This window comes from Tachypleus tridentatus, chromosome 10 (assembly GCF_004210375.1).
Source record: "Tachypleus tridentatus isolate NWPU-2018 chromosome 10, ASM421037v1, whole genome shotgun sequence".
Lineage (NCBI taxonomy): Eukaryota > Metazoa > Arthropoda > Merostomata > Xiphosura > Limulidae > Tachypleus > Tachypleus tridentatus.
This window is the reverse complement of record NC_134834.1, coordinates 28,947,399-28,973,493: the sequence shown is the minus strand read 5'-3', so window position 1 is coordinate 28,973,493 and position 26,095 is coordinate 28,947,399. Positions and strand designations below refer to the sequence as shown.

The following is a 26,095-nucleotide window of genomic DNA, read 5'->3' as shown; positions in this document are numbered from 1 at the left end:
AATTAAAAATTTATAAAAATACTGATTGTTAAGCTAATCCTAACTTTTACAAATTAAACATGAATATATGAATTTATAATTTCCTGAGACATTCTGTAAAAAACAGCTGAGGTTTGTTGACAAGACTATATAAAAGTTTCAGTTAGGAGGTTTGTTCTAAAATGTGTAATTTTTATTGGAGATATTTTCAACTTATATGAAATATGTAATATTATAAATGGAATTGGGCGACATCAGTTTTAATGCCAGGTTCTCTAACGTGTTGTGTATAGTTATTGAATTAGTAGCTTATGGTCACGGCTGATAAGAGGCCACAGAAAAGCATAAAACAAACTATTGTTTTATGAATGTGTTTATTTTTTTTAATGAGGTAATTGTGTCACACTAAAAACCTGACTGTTTTAGCCAAACACTGAAATATATTAAATTAAGATTGTTGTGGATTTGGTCAAATACTGGTTAATAAGAATATTTTTCTTGAACTTGCTTTATAAAAAGAAGAGGCATCTAGAATATAAGGTTCATGTAATTTGAGTGTCCATAATGCCTTTTAGAATCACGAAAGAGGAAGAGGAAGTAGAGGACGTGGGAGAAGCAGGAGAGGAGTGGGAAGAAGGCCTGGTCGACGTTTGCTGTCGTGCAGAGACGACGTTGGTAATGATAGTGATAGTGGTAAAATTACAATCTCGGAAGGTGAAAACAAAATTAATAGAGTAAAGGTTGAAGAACAACAGCTGAGATCTAGGTACTCTCGTCGTAGCAAACAGCAGGAAGTGAGGGAATGCTTATATCGTGTAAGTAATGAAAAAAACTACATTTTAGTAACACTTTCAACACACAAGTCTATTGATTAGGTGTTTTGAATTCAGTATCAGTATGTGATTCGAGTTAAATGGACATTACATGCTATTTTTACAAAAACTTCTAAAAGGGTGAAATTGTTTTCAGTATAATCTATTCAGTAATTGAAAGTGTAATATTTTTTATTTGTATGTCATTTGTAGTTCTTGTATGCAGTTTTTATGCTTGTTGATTACAGTAGGATGTAATATATAATGATGTGTTTTATGAAGTGTTATTTGTAATATTATTCTTGGAGTATAGAGTGGTACTTGTATGTTAAGTAACAAACATTTGTTTACCTAGACCAGTTTATGTGATTTAGGTTTTGTCTGGTGAAATACCTACCAATTGTATTGTAAGTACTTTAAATATTTAAACACAAGTTTTTCAAGATACTGTAAAAAATTTTAATGCATTTGGTACTGACCTGAGATGTATTGTAATCCATCAATTATCAGTCTGTGATCCATGGTTCCTTTTAGGAGGTCTGTAGAGAGGTCGTATAATTACAGAAAGGAAGCACCAACATAGCTTGTAGTTCTAATAAGATAGAAGAAAAAAGTCCAGTTTGTTTATGAAAATGGTGATTTGAGAATCACTGTGTGTGCGTGTGTGTGCTTGCACGTGTGCTATGAGGATAAGCACTTTAATTATTGTATGCACAATGTACTTGAAGTGAATTGTCACCATTTTTTACGAAGTATACACAGTTTAGCTCTTTTATGTTAACTGTAGTTTTTACATGACACTGTGTCTCTAAGTTATAAATGCTTATTACTCAGTTAGTAAATAACATACATGACCCTATGTCTGTAAGTTATAAATGTTTACTACTCAGTTAGTAAATAACGTACATGACCCTATGTCTGTAAGTTATAAATGTTTATTACTCAGTTAGTAAATAACATACGTGAACCTCTGTCTCTACACCCTTGTGCAAATTAATTGAAACAAGACGAAAAATTATGATTTTTTCAATTTTTTGCATTTTATTTCTGAGAATCCAAAAATTACTCACAAATTAATACATGATATAACCGCCTTTATTTTTCAGAAGATCATTAATCCACTTTGCAATCGAGTCTATGAGTTGGCTGCAATCTTTACTAATTTTTGGATTGCTGTACCACACCTCAATTATGGCCTCAATTAGTTTATCTTTCATAGTACAGTCTTTTCTACGAAGCCTTTCTTTACAAATTGTCCAAAGATTTTCAATAGGATTTAAGTCCAGTGAGTTTCCAGGCCAGTCCAGCACCTTTATTCACATTGTAGTCATAAAATACTTTACAAGTTTTGATGTGTGGCATGGAGCCAGACCTTGCTGAAAAATGCCAGATCCATCTGGAAATCTCTTTTTCAAATATGGAACGACTCTTCTCTGCAAAACTTGGATGTACTGTGGTCCTCGCATCATACCTTCTATGATATGTAAGCCTCTGATGCTATAGTAGCTGAAAAAACCCCAAAACATCTTCTTCAAGGGATGTTTTGCGAACTGATTGATGTGAGATTCTTGAAGTTTCTCACCTGAAGATCTGCGAACATGCAGACTTCTTTGACCCTGTATGAAGAAATGAGTCTCGTCACTGAATAACACCTTCCTTCATTGTTCTTGCGTCCATCTCTTGTATGTATTTTAGACCCCATTGATACTGTATTTTCTTCATTGAGTTGGTAAGAAGTTGGTTTTTGACTGGTCTCCTTGCCCTTCTAACGCAATTTTGAATGATATAATATTCCTCAAAATTTCGTTATATCCCAAAAATAGATCAACCGTACTGCAAAACACAGCTAATGACGCCGTCCATGTGAAAAAAATTACTATTAAAAGAAATCAGCGGATCCAGGGAGCCTACACCAGCCGCCATGCTGAAAATATTGTAAAATGACCATTTGTTTCAATTAATTTGCACAAGGGTGTAGGTTATAAATGTTTATTACTCAGTTAATAAATAACATACATGACCCTATGTTTGTAGGTTATAAATGTTTATTACTCAGTTAATAAATAACATACATGACCTTATGTTTGTAGGTTATAAATGTTTATTACCCAATATTTCATTTACAGCCTTTTCAGGAGTTTTGTCTTTTATATAAGATGCCAAAAATAGAGTAATCCAGGCAGATAAATGTAAAAATAATTGTTTTTTGTTCGATAAAAGTTTTATGATACCATTATGAATTAAATATGAAGGTATAGGAAAATTAGTTTATATAGTAGTGCACAAAGTAGGTTGTTAGTGACATTGTGTATGGTCTCAAGAAAATCCTCCTAACACAGAGCATAGTGTTAAGGAAAAGGTGTTTGGTCAAAATGTGTGTGGAATAAAACAATCTCCAATTAGTAGTAGAGGGAAGGTGATGATTAGAAGCTTCTGTTGTGTATTTAGGAGAGAAAGACTAGTTTTAGGTGCTTGATTTATACACAGCATCAAAACCAGGGATCACATGTCTCTTAATGTTTAATTTTCTAACAAACTTGTGCCCTTTCTTTATTGCCTGTATTGACGATTGGCACTCTTAATTTGTAAGTAAATTGAACTTGGTAAGGTTGGTAACTTGGTGTTCTGGTTAGACTACAGTTTTTGTGCAGTTTCATTATAATATTTACTTTTTATTGTGAAGTGTTATTACTTTGGTTGGAGATAGAATAAGTAGTGACATCTTAGTGATGGTTTCTCTGTGATATTTTTTTAATATCTAATATAATCTAGAAGGATCTCCATCTGGAAAAGCAATTCAAATCATATTTACACAGTCTTCTTCTGCAATGTAATTCTTTAAGTGTCACATATCCCAAACAACTGGAAATTTAAATTGGCATTCTTGTTATTCCACGTAAGTTGTAGCAGACATGGTACTTGACAAAAACCCATATGTATTTCTGTATGATTGGACTGTTGTGAAATGGGTACTGGGAAACTGTCATCCTCATTTGTCAGCTTGATTATGGAAAGCATCCATGGAACACTTGTGTTATTTGGTCATGACGGCATTGATATCTTCCTTTGCAGTGGAAAATGTGCTGCATAACTATTTTCAAAATGTGTGATTTTTAGGTAGAGTATGACTGTATGTGGCTAGATGGTTTGTAATGAAGTCCTGACGTCTCAAAATTGTTTAAACATACTCAACCTCTGCATGCAGTTGACACTGAAGTAATTTGTTTCTTTTTTAGCCTTTGATATTCTAAGCAGCAATGAAACTGAAGTACAAATACTTAAAATTATATTGCTTTTGAAACCAAAAAAGCATGAGATATGTATTTGTATGAAAATGGTGTGCTTTTAGTATTTACTGAAATAAACAGTTTTCAGGTCTAAATGTGTAAATCAGACTTGTTTTAAAAATTATTACAAATTGTTTTAATTATTTTAAACTAACTAAACTTTGTTGGTATTTACATTTTATACCAAGTTATGTTCTGTAACATCATGGAAGTAATTGTACCTTTAACTCTTCTAAGCTTCCCAAAAATATCGTTAACATATATGTAAAAACGACTTGTTTGGGTTGAGAAAATTTTTTACGCAGAGGAGCAAACAACGTTTTGACCTTCTTTGGTCATTGTCAGGTTCACAAAGAAAGAAAGAGGTAACTGACCAGAAGCTGACCACATGTTTGAAAGGGGTTGTGCAACTGAGTGTCAGAATGTAGAGGGCATGCTTAGATGTTTGAATATATAATTTTATATTATTTATTTTGATTTTATTATTTATTATATTATTTATAATGTAGGTATAAAGATGTTCATTTGTATTGGTATATTCAAACATTCGATCAGTTACCTCTTTCTTTCTTTGTGAACCTCATGATGACTGAAGAAGGTCAAAACGTTGTTCGCTCCTCTGCATAAAAAATTTTCTAAACCCAAACGAGCCGTTTTTACGTGTATATTTTTCTCTACAAGTGGGTTTTCTCGACATCAGTTGAATCGTTAACAGCGAGGTACCTAGCTGGTACAAAAATGCATGTAATGTTTACAATTAGAAAATAAGAAAAGTATAATTAATTAACTGTATGCTTGTTACTAGGTTTTGTTTCACTCTTAAGTAAGTAGCTTACTCTTGTTATGAATTAATATTCAGTAAACTAAAGTAGAAATTTAGGTCTGTTTGAATATGAATACTTTACTTTAAAGTGAGTTCTTAGATTCAGGTTTGATATGAATTCTTTTTATTAACTATTTTAATTGTGTAGTTATACTGTAATTATATGAAATTAATACAGAATAAGCTGTAGTGTGAAATGTGTATGATAATTCCACATGGGAACAAAAAGTACTTAAAGAATTACTAAGCTATTTGAAAGTTATAAGTCAAAGAAGAAAGGTTAAATATTGCATGTAATATTGTACAAAAGGGTTTTGAGAGCAACTTGTTTTGATGTGAACTGAAATAAAACGCTTCCCTGAAGTACATAGATGGATCATGTGCCTTCTGATAAATTTCCCATAATGCAGTATAACTGAATTTGCTTGGTAGCATATAAGTTAGAAGTTAAAAAAGTTATTCTCCCCTCTTTTTTTTTTTTAGCCTGGGGATTTCATTTTATCAAGTGGACATGAAATGGATAAACATCCTCCGTTATGGAGAATAGAAGGGAAGTCTTTGCTTCAGAGGTTTGAGGCTTATGAAGCTGATGGAAGAGTCTTCTACAGAAATTCCTCTTCTGTAAGTACCAACTTAAATTCATAAATCATCTTGGATTTTTGTATTCCATTTTTATGAGTTACATCTGTATATGTGTTTTCAGTGTGGATTTATCTTTTAACGTGCATGTATTTCAATTATAAATACTCACATTGAAGTGTTATATTCCATTGTGATCAGTGTTAACACCTGTAATTGTATTTTCAAGTAATTTTTGCCTCTTTTGCTAGATTGAAGTAAATGATTGTTGAGAGGAATTACTTTATTGTCTCTTCCAGATTGATGTAGAGCAGTAATTATAAAGGAAAATTTAAAACATTTGTAACTAATGGTTTAAAAGTGTTTAATATAATTGGACTTTTTGATTCATGGTAGCCTTTTTCATTAATCTTTAAGTAGTTTCTTTTTGTATGGCATTCTTGCTGAGAAAATATGAATTAGTCTTGTTACTTGAAGATTTGTGTTTTTATACAAAGAAATGACCACAATGGTTAGAATTTATGTTCCTACATTTTTGCCATGTATTCTCAAGAAATTGTTGATGTGTAGTTTTCAAAACGCTGTTGTTAGGACTATCTTACTGAATTAGTTTTGCTAATTCTATCTAAAAATGAGTATTGCTCCTTTCTAATTGAGATTATGAGTATGAATAATTAATGTATTAACACTTTGAAATGATTGTGTAAATAATGTTTAGATTGATGAGCAGTTCATCTCATTATATTTTTATCATTTTACAAACGTACTGAAGGATACTAAAGTTGTGTCTTCAGTGTTCTTTAGAATTGAATGACTGGAATAAGATAATTTTTATTGTTTAATCTATGTGAGTTATTCTTGTTTTGGCCTTAAAAATGATATTAGAAGCTTTAGATTAACTTGTCGAAAAAAACTAGCACGTGGGCTAGTGACTGTAAGATAAGAAATAGGGGACACAAATATAGATTTAGCAAGGTAGAAGCTGTCTTCAGCGAAAATGATTTTATTTCTAAAGTATGGTGGTTGGTCTGTGGCATGGGTTGCCTTTACATGTTGTGGAGGCAGTAAATTTGAGTGGGTTTAAATGAAAGCTTGATAAATATATCTGAATGATAAGGAGTGACTTTAATTTGTTTTATTTATTTGTTTAACTTTTAGTTTGTCTTAGAGGATGGGACAGCTGAGATGGGTCATCAGTTCTCTTGTCCTTGAACTCCATGTTATGTTACATGATTAAGGATTATTTTGATATGCTTTCTAGTATACAGCTTGGAACCAGGCAGAACGTAATAAGTACCTATCGGCCACCGTTCGGGTTCATTCGAATAGTCGTGACAACACTGTTGTGGAATTACTTGATGTTCAGAAAAAAGAAGAAGATAAGGAAATGTAAGTTATGCTGCTCATCTTTTTATGATTATGTTTAACTCTTTCAGCAATGGCTTGGTTAATATTACTGGCCATGTGACATTTTTGTACTCATTGTAAAGTCTTTATAGATATAATACTTCTAACTTTCAATATAGTTTGTATATCTTCATGAAATTTTACAGTTTTTCAGTTTACATTATAAGTATTTTACTAACAAAAATCATATTCTCTAGTGAAGTATTTTTACCAAACTAAAATAAAGATTTGTCCGCTAATATATTATTTGTTTTGGATAATCAGTAATCCGTGTGCATAGTTGTTTTTTATCTCATCTCAAAAATTTTGGATTTTCTTTGTACATTCTCTAAAACCTCCTAAATGCATTTCAAACTTTATTTTCTTTACCCTAATTCAAAACAGGATTGTTCAGTTTGATTTGCCTGGTAACCATAAAAAAAATATTGAAACCTAAATTACACTGTTTCTTTCTATAATGACTCCAAATTTTAACATGAAACTACATTAATGAACTGAAGTGGTTTTAAGATTATTATAGTAGACATCTGTTTATAATTAAGTTTTTTTGTTTTGTTTCTCTTTGAATCGAGTCTGTCTACTGTGTGCATCTTTATAAGTTAAAAATCACTTTGAGAACGTGCAACTATTGAATTACATTACCTGTGCTGCTCATGAGCTTGGTTCAAATCTCATGAAACATTTATATTATTATTTATTAAATATAATTTAATCTTAACTCACCTAAAAAAAATCCTTGTTTTTACATTTTACTTACTTTTATAATAATAATAAAGAAAAAATGTGAAAAACAGGATATAAGGTACTTACCCTTTTTTTTTATTGATGTCAATTGCTGAGGACATTTAAGACTGTTTTTATACTAAGGGTAGTGATGCATTAAGTAATTTTTATTTATTTAAATAATGCATGAAAGAACATAATTGATAACATGCAAACTTAGACAATTTCCTTTACCTTTCACAAATTTTTTGGCTTTTTAACTATGAGGTAAAAGCTGTTAGAAATTCATCCAAGCCATTAAGTTTCTCACTGGAGCATTTCTTGTATCTGATTGAAATTGACTGTTATCTGTTCAGAACACAGTGTTATAAGTACGTTATTTGATAATTGAAAACCTTGACTTCCTCTCGGTTGTATGTAATATATAATTAAATGTGATAGAGAACTATGAACATATCATGAGAGAGAGGATGTGACATGAAGGGTTTGAAAATTCTGTAACCAAACAAAACTGAAGGCTGTAAAAATTATGGTTTGTCTGAGCAATAACGATTCTATAGTTAATCATTTAATTTGTTACTCTTTTGAGATGAGGGTGGTGGGAAAAATAAAAGACAAGATGCCTAGAGAATATATGTGTGTGTCATACTGGGGGTAATTTCAAGATTTTTAAAAATATTTTGTTGTAGAATTAGGATCTTAAAACTTGTGTACTGATAAAATGTAGTTTGTTTGCTAAGATTTTATGCCATAGTAATTGGTATAACATAAGTAGTTTAATAATATTCTAAACATAAGAGACACTAAAACTTTCTGTTATGAGTAGTAAAGGATACTCAAGTTGAAAGAGTTAAAATATGCATACATGTTGTTGTATTAATATCCAGAATTTGTATTTAAAATGTTGTTTACAAAATTTTCATAAAATGCTTTGCTTACAAAATATAGTATAAAACCATCAAATTGGTTTATTATAATCAAATTTGTATGACTTGGATAAGTTTTAAAAGATAAGGTTCAAAGTATTTGTTTAATCTAATGTAGTTGGAATACAGAATTTCGTTTTATAATTTTGAGTATGAAAACAGTATTACATAATTTCTGTATATGGATGTTCAGTTTTGATGAACAGTTTGACAACAGTTAAACAATGTTTCATGGAATCATCTGTTCTTATAACTCATGATGATGATTCTATAGAAATATTTGGAAAACTTGAGAATATTGCCATTTTTTTTGAAACCCTGCCAGATTTTGGCACCATACTTACAATAAATACCAGTTACCTTTATATTAGCTCACTAGACTTAACACATGTACTTGTATTGATTCATGAATTGATTATTAGTGAAGTTGCATAAATAGAGGTATTGAAAAATCAGTATACCTCATTTAGGGATGATCGTAGTAGTAGTTTGACTGTGATCCAAGAAAATATGAACAAAGTTTTTCTGTATTTTGATATATATATATCTTGCAAAAGAATGTGAACGTTGCTTATAGTTTTTACTGTGTAGGTAACTTTTTTCTCTTAGTCTTTTTTTCTATTTTCCCATTTCAAATTCAAATGTTAAAGGAAATAAGAAGCTGAAAGACTGTTTAGGTTCCTAATCTAAATATTGACAGATGCCCATTTAACAATGTAAAATACATAATAGTTAGACAGTTTTTTTTATTGTTTTGGAAGCAACTTTGGAGAAGCTACCATTGTTTAAAACATGTATGCTTTGATAATTTTGAAAGTGTTTTGATTTATCTTCCACATATTTAAATAAGTTAGTGTTGAAATTTTTTGTCTTTCTGATATAGAAATGGAAACATTGTCAAGGTGACAAAAGATGAAACTATTCATCCTCAGAGGGAGAATTTTGAAGTGTTCCTTCAAACATTGATTAGTCAAGTTCTTGACCCAAATTTCATTTCAGAAATTATTAAAGAAAATGGTAAGTGTATGCTGGTTTTAATATTTTATAACATATGTAACATTTAATTTCTCATATTCATTTATGACTTTTCCCAGTTGACTTGTGAAGGATTCATGGTTTGAAAATTTGCAAACCACTATTTTATGTTTTATTTTTGAAGGTTGGTTTAATTTTATTCACAACATCCTTCTTTAACTGTTCTTTATAATAATATTTAAAGTAATTTATAGATTAAGATTACTGATAACATTATCAGGAATCCCAGTGAAACTGTAAAACTCGTTTATCAGAAACTTAACCTCTAAACCAACATGTTGCATTAGAATTTGTAATAGTCTGTAACAGTAAGTCTTTAATATTTGAGCCTATAACCAAATGTATATTTATAAAAATAAAATTTTGTTCTTCATTTAATCTTCTCTGCCTGGTCATCATTTGCTGTGCATGCCACAAGGTTGAAGTGATTTAGTCAGTTTTATCAAATTACTTTTTGTTTATCTTATTAGTATAGCATACCAATTAGTATAGTGTAAAATCATAGCTAATAATCTATATTGTTATAGTGTATAAGTTTTAAATTCTTAATTTCATAAGACAATATTTAAAAAAATCCTCAATTTTTCCTAGTGTGAGAAATGTGATATATTTTTTGTATACATCCCCTTTATGTTTTATCCACCATCCCTCCAACGAGTATGAAATTTATTATGAATCAGACAAACCATAATTTTTATAGCTTTCAGTTTTGTTTGGTTACAGAGCCATCAAATAGATAATTAGACCCCTCTTGCCACACCAACACACCACATCCTTTCTTTCAGAATTTATTAGTAGTTCTTTCTTACATTTAGTTCTGTATTATATGTAATCAATAGAGAGCCAAGGTTTTCATCTGTCAAATGATGGATTATATTGAAATGTTTTCTGAATGGAAAGTTGTCAATTTCTCTGTTGGTATAAACTTTATTCCTAAACATTTGAAATGTGTTTAAGAGGTTTCAAAGATTTTTGAGATGAAGAAAAGTAATTTTAATATAAACATGTAGGTAAGTTTGCAAACACACTAGTTTATTAAAAACACTTCACTAAAAATATAATTTTTTATAAGTGAAAACTTAAAAGGTTTACTGAAAAAACTATGAAGACTAAACAAGTACCAAGAGGTCACGTGGTTGGTCAAATTGACTGAGCTCGTGTTGAGAAAATATCAAATGTAAACGTTTGAAGTAACAGATAGTGTCAAAGAGTAGAATGGATTATTTTATTTCAAGAGGGGAGCAGACTTAAACTCGGAGAAAAAATATCTAAAAAAACCTAGAAAAGTTGGGTAAATTTTTCCCCCCTTTTTTTTTTCTCAAAATTTGGATTATCATATACACCATGCTCCATAGCTTTATCATTTAGTCATGTGTTTTACCCAATCTTGTTGATTGCTTTATCTCGTTTGGTTATCATAGCTTTACCATTTAGTCATGTGTTTTACCCAATCTTGTTGATTGCTTTATCTCGTTTGGTTATCGTAGCTTTACCATTTAGTCATGTGTTTTACCCAATCTTGTTGATTGCTTTATCTCGTTTGGTTATCATAGCTTTTCCATTTAGTCATGTGTTTTACCCAATCTTGTTGATTGCTTTATCTCGTTTGGTTATCCTAGCTTTACCATTTAGTCATGTGTTTTACCCAATCTTGTTGATTGCTTTATCTCGTTTGGTTATCATAGCTTTACCATTTAGTCATGTGTTTTACCCGATCTTGTTGATTGCTTTATCTCGTTTGGTTATCATAGCTTTTCCATTTAGTCATGTGTTTTACCCAATCTTGTTGATTGCTTTATCTCGTTTGGTTATCATAGCTTTACCATTTAGTCATGTGTTTTACCCAATCTTGTTGATTGCTTTATCTCGTTTGGTTATCCTAGCTTTACCATTTAGTCATGTGTTTTACCCAATCTTGTTGATTGCTTTATCTCGTTTGGTTATCATAGCTTTACCATTTAGTCATGTGTTTTACCCGATCTTGTTGATTGCTTTATCTCGTTTGGTTATCATAGCTTTTCCATTTAGTCATGTGTTTTACCCAATCTTGTTGATTGCTTTATCTCGTTTGGTTATCATAGCTTTACCATTTAGTCATGTGTTTTACCCAATCTTGTTGATTGCTTTATCTCGTTTGGTTATCATAGCTTTACCATTTAGTCATGTGTTTTACCCAATCTTGTTGATTGCTTTATCTCGTTTGGTTATCATAGCTTTACCATTTAGTCATGTGTTTTACCCAATCTTGTTGATTGCTTTATCTCGTTTGGTTATCATAGCTTTACCATTTAGTCGTGTTTTACCCAATCTTGTTGATTGCTTTATCTCGTTTGGTTATCATAGCTTTACCATTTAGTCATGTGTTTTACCCAATCTTTTTGATTGCTTTATCTCGTTTGGTTATCATAGCTTTACCATTTAGTCATGTGTTTTACCCAATATTGTTGATTGCTTTATCTCGTTTGGTTATCATAGCTTTACCATTTAGTCATGTGTTTTACGCAATCTTGTTGATTGCTTTATCTCGTTTGGTTATCATAGCTTTACCATTTAGTCGTGTTGTACGCAATCTTGTTGATTGCTTTATCTCGTTTGGTTATCATAGCTTTACCATTTAGTCATGTGTTGTACGCAATCTTGTTGATTGCTTTATCTCGTTTGGTTATCATAGCTTTACCATTTAGTCATGTGTTTTACCCAGTCTTGTTGATTGCTTTATCTTGTTTGGTTATCATAGCTTTTCCATTTAGTCATGTGTTTTTCCCAATCTTGTTGATTGCTTTATCTCGTTTGGTTATAATTATCTATTTTGTAATAATTGATTAAAGGTTATATCAAATAATATATTGATTACCCTCAAGTTGTAGCATCCTTATTTGGAGATTTTTTATTTCTTCTACAGTCTTAAATATTTATAATTAGATTGCTGATAATTAAGTAGAATTGTAAAGAAACATGAATTTCATTGTATCTCATGCATCTTTGTGTACATATATGAAAGTTTGGAGTTGTGTGTCAGTCAGGGAAACAGCTCTGGAGAGAATATGACTGTCTTGCACTGCTATATTGTATGAAGTGTTTTTTTCCATATTTTCAGCATCAAACTGTTGAAGAGTAGTTTTTTTTCATCACAAGTAGAAGAGCAACAAGTAATTATGCTTTTATTTTCTCCAGATGAATACTTCCTATCTCACGTGAAGGGAATAGAGAAGATAACAATGGACCAGAAAAATCTCCTGTTTCACCAGGGATCTTGGGAGCCAGAGTTGCTACAATGTGCTGAAATGTATCCTTGTGTTAATGTAATGCCTCGAAAGGATGCAGAAGTTGTTAAGTGTCAGGTACTGTCAACATTTTTACAGTAGAAATTCTGTATCTTAATTCAGGGTTGCTTTTTTATAAAATAATGCTACTAAGCTAAGTAACTTTTTAAATTAATTTAAGTAATGTATCTAGGAGGACAAGAGTAGTAATGACATACACAAAGATAATGTCTTAACTATTAATTTATGTGGATTATTAACCAAGACAAAAAAGGTGCTTGAAATAGTTCTGTTATCTCCTTGATCTGAATGTTGAAATATGATATTTCAAAGTGAAATTGACAATACTCTGTTCTTAAAATAGTGTAACATTAAATGTCATTTGATAGATTAAAAAGATAAGGCAATAAGTAATATAAAACATCGAGAGAATTATTGGTAAATTAGAAAGAGAAGATTTAAATGGGTCTGATTTTGTACTTTATGACTGTAAGTAAAGAAGATTGAAGATTATGGCTATAAAAATTAGACTGCATAAATAATGTTGAATTACATACTTTGTGAAGGGGTGGTGAATAATTAAGAGTAGGGAAAGACATTAGAACAAATGCTATGATTCTCATACTAGTTGAGATTAAAGACCTATTTAAATATTTCATTATACAACTAAGAAATTAAAACTTGCAGTATTAAAATTTGATTTATTAACTATGTTTAGATGTCAAGTTTATGTGTAATATGTATACACTTATAACAAAGTAGTTTACTTACATTTTGAAAGTAACTCTGTGAAAAGTCAGGATGAGCATCCTCACCGTATACTCTAATGAGAGATTTAAAATAGAAATCCAGGAGTCCACTAGGTGTTTATTTATGATTGTCCTGAAGTGTTAATATACCCGTGTTGTTTACCAGATATTTTATACTCAAAGTAGCTATGTTAGTGACAAGTTTAATACACTTTTTCCTTCCAGAAGAGTCAGTCATATGATTTAGGCAGGTTCGTGTACTGAAGCTACCAGTTTGGTTCTGTTGATCATCTGATAGCACAAATTACTGTACAACATTAGAAACATATTTCACCACTTAGAATAACATTAGAATTATGTTCTTAAAACAGTTCATAACCTTAAACTGTTTTTTGTCTTAAATAAATACCAGAAACAATTTTATTTGAGAATGGAGAAAATAGTGGTGGTGAACAGTATTGTTATGTATGTTTAAAAGATTCTACTTTTGTAGCCACAAATCATTTTCAAACTTAGCATGAATCAGCTTTTGAATTATTGAAACAATAATGTACCAAAACAGTAAGCCTGAGAATTTAATATTAAATTGGAAACTCAAAATACTTGTGAAATTTCAAAAACAAATATAGCTAAAACATTGAATAATAGTTGCTATAAGGACAAACTGTTAGGCCTTATAATTGGATGTTTTTTTATTTTTATAATTTATTATATAGTTCCAGATCTTACACTGTAAAACTATTCAGTATTATGAGTTTTGTAGCTCGAGTACCTGATGTTATTACTAAGTAAAATTAATCATTGAAGGATTAATTATTAGTTACAGGAAGGATTAAAAATGAGATCACATGAGGATATTTATTTTTTAAGAAGTGAGCTGAAAATAAAAAAATTATTCATAAGGAGTTATTAAAAGTATTGTAATTAGTGTAGTCACATGGTTTGTTTTAAATTAATATTTTTTGATGCATGGAAAATCAGCTGTTATTCGTTTCAAGTAGAAAATAAACCATACTTTAGTTATTAAGCCACTATTACGCTGTATTTATACTTATGGATATGTAGAATGCATTATCACAAGAGACTCATTTGGTTTCTTTGTTTTCACGTTTTTCAAAGGTCTGTCAGAATGTATCAAGTGACCAACTTGTGCAGTTCTATGGACAGGTGTATGATCAGACCACTCTTGGTCACCAACTTAATCCAGAAAACACCAAGCCCAAAGTCACCCAGTTCTCAGTGTGTACTTCATGTTCTCAGAAAGTCACCCTCTTCAGCAGACTTCACCACCAGAAGTACAATTTTTTCCTCAAATGTCGACTTAAAGTGAGTTTTTGTAATTCGCATCAGATTGTGTCGACAGTAAACAAAGAGCATGATAAAGCAGCTAGATTTTAATATCCTTTTCACTTTATTGTAGACTTCTATCACTGCTGTTTGTTTTGTGCCCTGTAAAAGCTTTTTGAAGACTGTTTGAGGTGAATGATCTTTGTCCAGCTTGCTCACCCTGAGACTAGTGTTGTTGTACTCAAGATGTAATAAAGTAAACACTGAAAAGTAAAGCCAGAATAATAAGAAACACATGCAACGAAACAGATTTTATTAACATCTTGACAGCAAATCTTTTACACATTTAACCCTACAGTTCTTGTTTTAACTTCTATCGAAAAAACAAAACAAATACAATGAGTTGATACAAAAAATCAAAATGAACAGCAAATAAAAATAAAATTATTGAGTTTTCAAGTTTATTGGCAAATTCTCTATGATCGTTGGAGCTGAACAGGATCACATCAGATTTACTAGACATGTTGAATATTATGGATAATTGCTAACATTTAATGAAATTCATACAAAATGCATTATATAGTAGCAATTATATTTGAATAGCACATTCTAAGTGCAGATTGATGTTCAGGTAAAATGGCAGTTGGTGATGTAAGTAAGGGAGCTGCTATGAAAGATGAAGTATTAACTTCCAAGGGGTTCTACTGGTAAAACATCTTTGCTGCTGTAGTAAAAATTGTATGAACTGCTGCATAATTGATATTCAGTGTTTAATAACCCTGAGTGGTCTTAATATTGGCAAAACATTCAAATTTACCCAGTCTCATTTCTGAGACATATAAAACATCAGTAAAAACGTCTGAGACCAGTACCTTCCAGTGGGCTGTCTTACAACATTTTCTGAGACTATTTCAGGGTAACTGCCAAGGAGGTCAAATCTGAGCTTGAATGGATCAATAGGAGTGTGTCGTGACCTTTCTCCAGAGTTGCAAAGTCTAATTAAATAACTTAATTTTTCAGTGATTGTCAATAAATGTGGCATCATAGTCAATTAATGTTTTAATTTTAAAAGATATTTAAATGAAGTCTCAGTCTTTATTTGCCTATGTTACTTCATTTATTTTTTCATTCTGTCCTCATATTATCTTTTGAGTTTGAAAAAAATGGCCCGCTTATCGATGTTGCTAAGCCTAATGTAATTATAGCTTTAAGGCATCTTGTTTTACTGAGGTGCAAACGAGAGTCAGAATTCAATTACATATCTTCCAAAAAATGTAAATAATTCTAACGTTTGCAACTGGATTGTCTATAACCATTAGAGAGAGAGAGGATATTGCTTTAGAACATTCCTTACAAGACTGCATCATTGATGCTTCTGATTTTAAAATACTTGATTTAGATTCATCGTTGCCTTTGTAATTTTGTCTCGATCACCTAACCTAGTTTTTTAAAATGAAATGCATTAGACTGTGGAACAACAATATGTTACAAAAGTGTAGTCTTACAATGCTTTGTCTTTCTAATGGCAAAAAACAAGTTCAGATGTAAGTACTAAATTCATTGTTTTTTTATGTATATTTATTGTGATAAGAGGAACAAAAGTGCAAAGTTAGAAACATGTTAAAGAAAACTTCAACAAAAATAAAATCTCATGAGTCTGTATCACAGCACTTGGTTGTTGTGGTGTGTTTTTAATTGATTGGTTGTTGTTTTACATAAAGCTGTGTATTCTGAAAAGTTCTGAATGCAGCTTTAAACTAATAAATCTAAATTATTCCAAAGTTGAAAAGTATTAGCTTGGATTGTAAGAATAAGTAATATGTGTATGTATTACAATATGCTTGACATGGACAAAAACTCTGTTACCTCAGAACTTTCGAAAGGTGGATCTTTCTTCTTCAATTTGCTGTTGAAGAAGTAAGGTCCATCTTGCAAAAGTGCTTGGGTTATAGGGTTTTCATTCATTTCTATCAAGACTTCTTGAACCTATGTGTCATTCTAGAAGTTAAAAAGTAAGATTTATCTGAGATTTTTCAATGTTTCAGTTTACATTTTGTTAGTGATTTTGTTTAAGAGTGAGAAAAATAACAGGTGTATAATTTAGCTGAAAAAAATGTTTATTCATTCATTTAGGAGGTTCCAGAGATTATGCAATTAGAACAGTAAGAATAAAAACATTTTTTATTCTTCACATGAAAATCACTTTGCCCTAAGACTAGGCACCAAGGGCTTCATAAATTCCTAGACAGATCTTTAGTAAAAATTCTACATTAAAACAATTGGTTTTTTGTGCACAAAACACTTTTACTAAAATCCTTGCTAAATTTCATCAAGATACATTCAGTGAATTCAGAGTTGTATATAGCTTTATGGTTACAAAGTTGGTCAAAATGATGAAGCCCATATGTAAAAACAAAGAAGTTAAACACCTTGTTTGAAAGCTAAGTGTGCGAAACCTTAATTAGATTTTAGAGTTGTATCAGTTGTGGGTGCATAATTTACACACACACACACACACACACACACACACACACACACACACACACACACACACACACACACACATATTTGGCATTGTGTATTAATTTCATTATTATTGATAGTGTTGGTTTAATCACCTGTTTACAGATAATGTAATGTTTAGTACTAGGATTATTGATTTATGTATACATGTTAGGTGAGTGCTGTCCGAGGAGGAGATGACAACAAGGAATCTCACTTAATCTTGGAAGAATGTTTAGAAGATAATTCATGGGTTAGCAGGGTGAGTTCTGTAATGGTTTACTTTTAATTAATTAATAACACATATTTATAAATATCTATAAAATATTTATAAATTATTAACTATGATAATATTACTATGGTTCTCTTATAAAATTTGATAAAGAATTCAAGTCTGCAAGAGACCTCTGTGATTTGACCTTTGTATCTGTCATAACATAGTATGGTTGTCATAATCATTGTAGGAAGTTTTATATAAATGAACCCTGATACTGACCACGAGTATTCATGAAGATTTTAGTGGTGGAAGCATTGGCCTTATTAGTTAGGGGTCCTAAGTTCAGGTCTTGGACCTCGGTCTTATTTCACATACGAGTTTATTGACTTAAAAAGTGTCTGCTATTAGTTGTTATGACATAATGTTACTATGGTTTCTTAATGTAATTTTATTTCATTCTGACTTGTATTTTTCTGTAAGCATGAACAGTTTCTATACTTCTTACCTAAAAGATAGTAGATTACATTTAATTATTTTATGTCCTGCAGTTTTTGTTTATGGGTTTGCAAGTCAGGGTGAAATCTATGCATTACCACAAAATATTCCTTGCAATTAATCCTTTAGTATGGGTTGTGGAGCATCTCTGATTGGCTGCCTCCTTTTGGTATTTCAAAATTATGGTTGGCAGTACAGACAGTAAGTATAAAATTTATTTATCCATTTCCCATTGTGTCAGTGGTGGGTAACCCAGAATAATCTGTGGACCACACATATATCTTTCAAACAGACCCATGATTTCCTGCACAATAAGCCGTGTCCAAGGAGGGTGCGTTAGGTTGAACACTGGGGGCTTACATGAAGATTGTCTAAAGCATACAAATAAGCAGTTATTCTCAATTTTTTGTTCATCACATTATAATCTAAGACTGCTGAACATAATATTTTGTTGCATTTTATTTCTGATAGCCATACTAGTGTAAATATGAAATAAGAGAAAACGACCCGAGTGAGTTTGATATTTATAGAAAAAAAATGTTTCAGTTATTTATTCACTAAAATCATTATAAGATTTATTTCTCTGGACCAGCCATTTTATTATTATTAATTGTTCATGGTTTTATCTTTTACTCATATACAGAGCATCCCTTAAAAAATATAATTCTGTCATAAGAGTGATTACAGATATATATATTTTTTAAATAAACAAAATCAGAGTTACTGAGTAAAATTAATACTAGTCAAAAATGACTTGAATAAAATGGACTAGTGAAGTGGTTGAATTCAGTTGTTATTGAAGGTTTGTGGCATTTTCTCTATTATGTTTTATCTTGGGCCAGACAAGGCCAAGTGTGTTAAGGCATTTGACTCGTAATCCGGTGGGTGGTGATGACTAGTTGCCTTCCCTCTAGTCTTACACTGCTAAATTAGGGACGGTTAGCACAGATAGCCCTTGAGTAGCTTTGTGCAAAATTCAAAAACAAACAAACAAACCCTTTATCTTAAATTATACAGTGGAGTGCCATTAAGCTGCGGTATTTGGGGGGTCAACCTGCTTAACCACGGCTTAAGTGGTCCGCAGCTTAAACCTTTGTGACTGAAAAGCCGAAGTCGCCAACAGCTCCGCCGAGGAGCCTCATCCGGGCCATTGTGTGATCATTATAATATTAATGTATAGTCAATTGTATCTGAATAGTCAAGTGCCGTTTTAACACAAACGACCAATGCATTGCGATGGTTCGCTTTTTCCCTTTTCAATAAATAAAATATACAACACAATTTTGATTAAGATTTATTAATAATATAAAGATTACAATAAAAATAAACCTTTTTATTGTAAAATTTCGTCTTCCTTTTTAAATATCCCCTTGAAGTTATAAAGCCAGGATTAAATTCGTATGCCACGTTTTTACACGTTCTTAAATTAGCGGTGAGCCGCGATAATCCTTGCTCACAAGACTTGCTACAGTGGCTTAAGCTACTTCGCGGTTTACTAGTCCGCAGCTTAATGGCGCTCTACTGTATGTTATGTAAAACAAATGAAATATTGTTCTTGGTGTGGCTAGTACTGTAAGAACTACCACATAAATTGCATGCTTTTTGAAGGAGGAAGTATTATTTGTCACAGAACTAGTGCTATAAATATTTAAATTGCATAATTTAGAAGAAAGGAAATATGTGTAATAAACCCTATACATGTATATCTGTAAAAGAAATGTATAGACATTAATTTTATGTGCAATTTCTTGATCTATGGGCAGACTTTAAGAGCTGTGATTTTTATGGAACATTTATGTTTTTTTTTCATTTCCATTGTATTTTGATATTTTCAATACTTTTCAGATGTTTACTGAAGTAGTGGAGATGTGGAATGAGTGTGAAAGGAGAAGGTGACAGTAAGGAATCGTCTCCCTACATAATTTTTATTGTACAGTCTCATCGAACTATACCATTTGTACAGCCAAAACTATAGAGAAATTTTTTTTTCTGGAACTTCCTTTTAATTATTAGGTGACTTTGATTTCTAATCAGGAGAGATCACCATTGGATTCTTTCTTTTTTCTTGCAAAACCTCTGTATAAGTATATATACCTGGGTTGTAAACGTATCTTAGTTTTAGATAAAAGCATTAATTCTGGTATCATTTAAACAGTTTGTTTTCTGAAGTTTGCACACTTTGGAGATATAATGGCTTAAGAAATATGTAAAACCTACATGTGTAGATTATAATAATAGTAAGTGAGATAACATTTGATTGTAAATGTTTCATTTTTCTTTTCAGATCAAAAAAGGCAACTGATAAAATTGAAAATATGAATTGGTTTGATGCACACACATATTAGTCAGATTTTTTTTCAGCATCTTTAATTGATTTGAGGTGTGTGCTTTTTTCCCTGTGATGTATTGGGTTGAGGAATAATTCGTGAGCGTTAATAATTGCCAAAAGAAAGTCAAAATAAGAGCATATAAAGGCATGAATTCATAGTTATTTAACTATGTTTTTTAAGTTTATAATCTTGAATAAAAGTAAATTTCAAGTGATGTTTATCATATAACAATTAGGCCTAAGTTAAAATATGTAACACATAAAACTAGAAAAAGACTATAAACAGAAAGGTATGACGTGTATCTTAATAGAAGGAAAGTACCTGCAGAGTAGAACTGGTATAGTTATGGTTATCAGAGTAAAGCTATTCTTGCAGACTTAATGTGTGTCTTACTTTAACAGATACACCTTACTCTCCCTACTCTGTAGTTTGTATGTTAAGGCTTGTTTGTTTATTCTGTGTATGTTAAATGCTGTATGTTTTTGGTCCTTTGAAATTATATATAACAAGTTGTTTTTCAATATTTTTGTTGCTCTGATTTGCATTTAAATTTGATATCTTTTAAGTTTTATCAAAATATCTTTATAGTTAAATGCAGAGATGCCAACCATTATGATTTTGGTGTATACATTACGACTATGTGCTCATACAGACAAATATTACTTGTTGCAACTCCCAAATTATTATATGTTATATAGGCCTATACAATAAAGTGATAATTTGTTCCCCCAGGGCTTGAAAGGGGTGAAAAGAAAATTTCTAGTGAGGTACAAATAAATTTTGATAATAAATAAAAGACACAGCCCAAATGGCTACTTGCGATAATCATGTTTGTGCTTGAAATAATAAAAAATATTTGTATCTCCGATATCTACCAATAGTTTGAGTGCGGTGCTTCTCCTACTGGGTACGTGGGGGAATCCATAGTTATGTTATCAGTGCTCGCATAGATGGGTATTTCTCATTTTCCAAGTGGCATAGAAACACCAATGCGATCATTTCTGGCAAATCTAAAAGGACTAAAACTATGAAAGGGCTTTGTCTACAATCATTATGCTCAGTCATTTGAAATAGTTGGCATCTCTGTAAGTGTAAAAAGTTAAGCAGCCAAAATTGGTATATTAAGAAAAAAGATTAATGACATTAAATACTAGTTTCATCTTTTCTGCTTCAAAGGCATAATTATACATGAAATATATGACTTAATTCTTACTGGAAAAAAATGAAATGTCTGGGGCTGAATATGGTATCTCCAGCACCCATAAGTTTCTTAATCCATTAAGTCTTCATATAAAAAAACCCTGATATTTTATATATAGTCTTAAAATTCTAGGCATGAAAAATGTATACTTTTGTTCATCGTGGGATGCCAGTCTGATGATGTCTTTAATTTAGTGTTAATAACTGATGTGGACTGAGGAGGAAATTATTTAGTTACAATTAAGTTACTTATAATAAAATCTTGAGAAGCTACCAATTGTAAAATAAAGACTTCAACTATATTTTAGGGTAAATGGTAATTAAGTGTTATCGAGTGAGGAAGATTTATGGCTTTGATATCAAGTAACAAGTGTTTTGATAATTTTGTTTGTTACTAATGTGAATCCAAAATATCTTAAATGCTGTTACAAAAAAAAGAAGTCACTCATCTGGATTTCTTTTTCATAATATACTATTTGAAACATCTTTAAATTTTTAACTTGGTGCTGGATGTGTGGTTTTCTCATTGGTTCTTAAAATTAATGCTCTTGATTATTAATTTTATGTTATTTGCAACCTACTCAAGATAATGTACTTTATTTTATCTTATTACCAGAACCATAAATTTTGGTGAGAAATATGAAGCCCAGTCTATCACTTGTTTCACTACTAGTCAGAATGGTTTAAAGGAATTCTACGTTTTGTTAATAATAATGAACATCTTAAAAAACAAGACTAGCCCTTAACTTCCCTGGTCCCAGGATTACAAGTTAAGTGGTGGACCTCTCTCCAACTAGTCTGACTTGGTAACAAATGAAAAACTGAGTGAGAGAACTGTGCTTCATTTTTCTTTGTCACTAAAAATTACTATTTTGGTGATGAGAGAGAGAGAATGATGGTGAGGGGTGTAACCTCAGACTTGGATTCAGATGGTATGATAAGAATGTGTACCTGATGTTCAGTTGGTTAAAAGTAAGGAAAACTTTGTTATAGAAAATTTCACAAATATACGAAGGAGCCATGAACTTCAAAAGCAGTTCTTACAAAGGAAAGGAGTGCATTGTACAGAATTTTATTTTTACAATAGTTAACATTAACACAAATCCCAGAATCCAAATTTTGTGGAATGAAACAGTTTGAATGAAAAAGTGTAAGTTCTTTACAAAGTAGTAGTAAGTACTGTTGTATATTACATAGTGATGTATGCAACAGTGGATTTTAGAATACACGTTTTTTAGACGTAACATAATTTACAGTTGAAGGTGCTATATAATGGGAGAGGTTCGCTTTTTTTTTTAAATTCCAGAGATGAACTACATTTTAGAGATGTTTATTTTGCTTACTGTGTTAGTGTAATGACTTGAGAGTTGTTTTTTAGAATTGATGGTTTTAATCCAGTATTTGCAAAAGTAATGTTTACCTTTGTTGTATCTTATGATAATGTAGTTTGACTGTTTTGCTCATGCTCTGTAGCAGAAATTGTCATTAGCGGTTTTTTAACAACTGAATTTTTATCCTAAAAACTGATATTTGAATTATGTTTAAAAGGATAGTGAAAAACATGTATTCAGGAATGAAATGTGTGCTAAATGTTGTCTGTTTCTGTCACTAACATTTAACATGGTGATATTTAGTGGTTGACACATTTTATTACAAATTTGTAAAAAATAGTTTTACAGGGTTAAGAACATGGAATATATTACATTTTGTTATATGCGTACAGGATTTTCATGGCTAAAGCCCATTACATTCTTAATCTGAAGTTTTTCTCCTAGAGACTTAAGTGATTACTATATTTTTTTAAAGTGAAATGTGTTTATAACGGTAGAAAGCTCGTGTTTTTTTAAGTTCCATAACCTTTGGTTAAAACGTTTACCAAAAAGAAACAGAAAAACGTGAATATATCCATTTTATTTTATTTGTTTGACTTAACATGTACCATTACTGCTTAATCCATGAAAAAGTTCTTAGTATAAATTTTCAAGACCTCTTCCAAAGTTTTGAAAGTAGAGATAAATTTTATATTTTTATCATTTGTTTTGTGTCCAACTGTGTTTTATGGGCTGCATGCTGGTAATTTTTTGCTAATATTTATGATTCTAACCTTAAGCTTATAAAAGACATGCAACTATTTTTTTTTTCCCAGAAAAGAGCTTAAATATTAGGTATTTTGTGGTGTGCTATTCTGTAGGTAAAATGCATTTAATAACAAAATAATTGTATTCTATATTGGGAAATATTGTTTAGTATGCTAGCATAGCATGCTTAGATAATGGCTCTTTTATGTTAAGAAGAGAATGGTGTTCATAGGTGTAGTAATAATGCATGATCTTGTGTTTAATATATTAACTAAACTGCATAATTTATACTGTATAAGACTTTTCACTTGTATATATAAATATTTCTAGGTGTGCATTTTATCAGTATGTATTGAAAATCATGATTACATGTAATAGATACCTTTATTTCTTGTTATTATTTATGTAAAATCAGAGTAAGCTACAAGTAACTTATTCATGCACAATAAAGCCTTTCATAAAAAAAAAAGGCTTTTTTGTTTGTATTACTGTGAAGTTCATTCATGGACATTGAAAGTTTGTCATTTTAAATGTACCAGTTGACAGGTGGAATGAAGTTTTATACCAAAATAAGGTTAAAACATTTAAGATGTTAGCAATAGTATCGTCTAATTGGAATTAGCAGCAGTATTTGTTGGAGTGCCTGTTGACAAAAAAGAAAAAGTGGAGGTGCAGATTACATGTATGTAAACATATATTTTTGAACTTAAGTTTCCAAACAGTTCAGGTATATTAAGAGAGAGATATAACTTCATCTCTGATAACCAGAGAAAGAGGGACAATTTTCAGTATAGATGGCAAGAAAAAAAAAAGGGGTGGGAACTGAATCCATTGTGTAAGAAATGAAAACTGAATTTCTATCAGGAATAGAAATTCTTATGCGAGTCAGTTTCATGGAAACTTTTGTTATAACAACTTTTCTAAAACTTGGGTAAATATTTTTATGCTTAATTATATTTTGGCTTGTTTAAGAATTTGTTTTAGATCATGTGTATTATGAGTAGGAATTTGTTAAAATAAAAAAAAAAGGTATGAAAGGGATCCCCACCCCCCCCTATACAGTTCATTGACCTGCAACAGTAACGAAAGTTGTCCTGTATTTGTCAGAGAACAAGTTTAGAACTTAGGTGTGTATGGTAAGTACACTTGAACAGTGGGTGAATAAGGCCTATTATCTGTAAATAATAATTTTAATACATCTGATGCATTTTTAAACCCATAATTCTTTTGCAAATTCTGCTGGAATTATTTTCATAATGTCCTAATAAATTATCAACACACTTTATTAACATTTCCAATATATTTATAAAAAGTGAATAATAGCATGGTTTGAAGCCAAAGAGAGAGAAATGTTATCAATTATGGGTAAATCAGATTTTTTATCCAGACGCTGGCAGCATCCACTTAGTGCAAGGAGTTAATGCTAAGACATTTTTTAAAGTAATTCTGCAGGCATCCATTAAAAGGGCATTTAAATAATAAATAGCCTTGTAATTTTAAATGTAGACTAATATAGGTTTAGACATGTACATAAGTTAAACGTGTATTTATTCTTAACAAGGTTAATGCAGCTCCATGTATATAATTAAAGGAAGGTCAATTTAGATAGATAAATACAACTATGATTTGAAATGACAGCTAAAATAAACATCTTTGGCCAATATGGAAGTGAAGTGCATGCCTTTAATGGGTTGCTATAAGTTGTAATCAGATATTACATTAACTTAAATTTACAGTTTTCCAAAGTGAAGTATTATATTATTTAGTTAACAAATATACATCTCTAGTTTTTGTGCATTATTAATTAAAACTTGGCAGTTTTTGCATACATACAGGTTCTGCTGGATTAGTGTGTTTAAGCCAGTTGCAATACTATAAAAGTTAAAATCAAAATGGTATTCCAGAAAAAAGTTATAAGATTACATTAATAACTTAAGTCCAGTAATGAAACATTACATGTACAACTGTGGTATATAATTATAATCTGAACACTTAAATATATTATAGAATTATTAAAGTACCAATATGTCAATGTGGGAAGTATTTCATTGTGTACATAATATTAAACTTTTAACTGGCAGGGTTGTTTAGTTTTGTTTTTTTTCAGTTTACGTTTTGAAGACTGTATTATGTTTATTAATAGCATATCTTACATAATTTTGTACAGTGTTTGATATCTTAAAACGTGCATGTGTCGTGCCAAATATTTGTAGTACACGTCACAGGTGTTTCATGTGGAAATGAGGTGCAGAATGGTACTGCTGTGTGTTTCTGTCTGTGGTAATTTTTAAGTATTATGAGACTTGTGTATTTTAGCATTTTTTCTGTGATTGTGACATGACTTCTTAAAACTGTATATAGAAGATTTAAAGCTTCAATAAAGCATTAAGCACTAAATTCACT

The 26,095-nt window shown here is 30.8% G+C and overlaps 1 protein-coding gene across 7 annotated transcripts in view; it reads left to right on the top strand.

The window, feature by feature from the left end:
* Positions 1-23,305, top strand: part of LOC143228956 (uncharacterized) — a 51,047-nt gene extending 27,742 nt beyond the window's left edge. For 5 of the 7 annotated variants that reach the window (XM_076460473.1, XM_076460477.1, XM_076460475.1 and 2 more), the window contains 8 exons: positions 555-794; positions 5,385-5,522; positions 6,742-6,869; positions 9,420-9,553; positions 12,746-12,912; positions 14,703-14,909; positions 17,548-17,634; positions 19,930-20,122. In XM_076460473.1, the coding sequence (XP_076316588.1) occupies positions 555-794; positions 5,385-5,522; positions 6,742-6,869; positions 9,420-9,553; positions 12,746-12,912; positions 14,703-14,909; positions 17,548-17,634; positions 19,930-19,980 (1,152 nt within the window). In that variant the 3' untranslated portion in view covers positions 19,981-20,122. Of the gene's footprint in view, positions 1-554; positions 795-5,384; positions 5,523-6,741; positions 6,870-9,419; positions 9,554-12,745; positions 12,913-14,702; positions 14,910-17,547; positions 17,635-19,929 lie in introns of all 7 variants that reach the window. The other 2 variants (XR_013015576.1, XM_076460472.1) reach the window with 2 other exon arrangements.
* Positions 23,306-26,095: the final 2,790 nt, after the last annotated feature.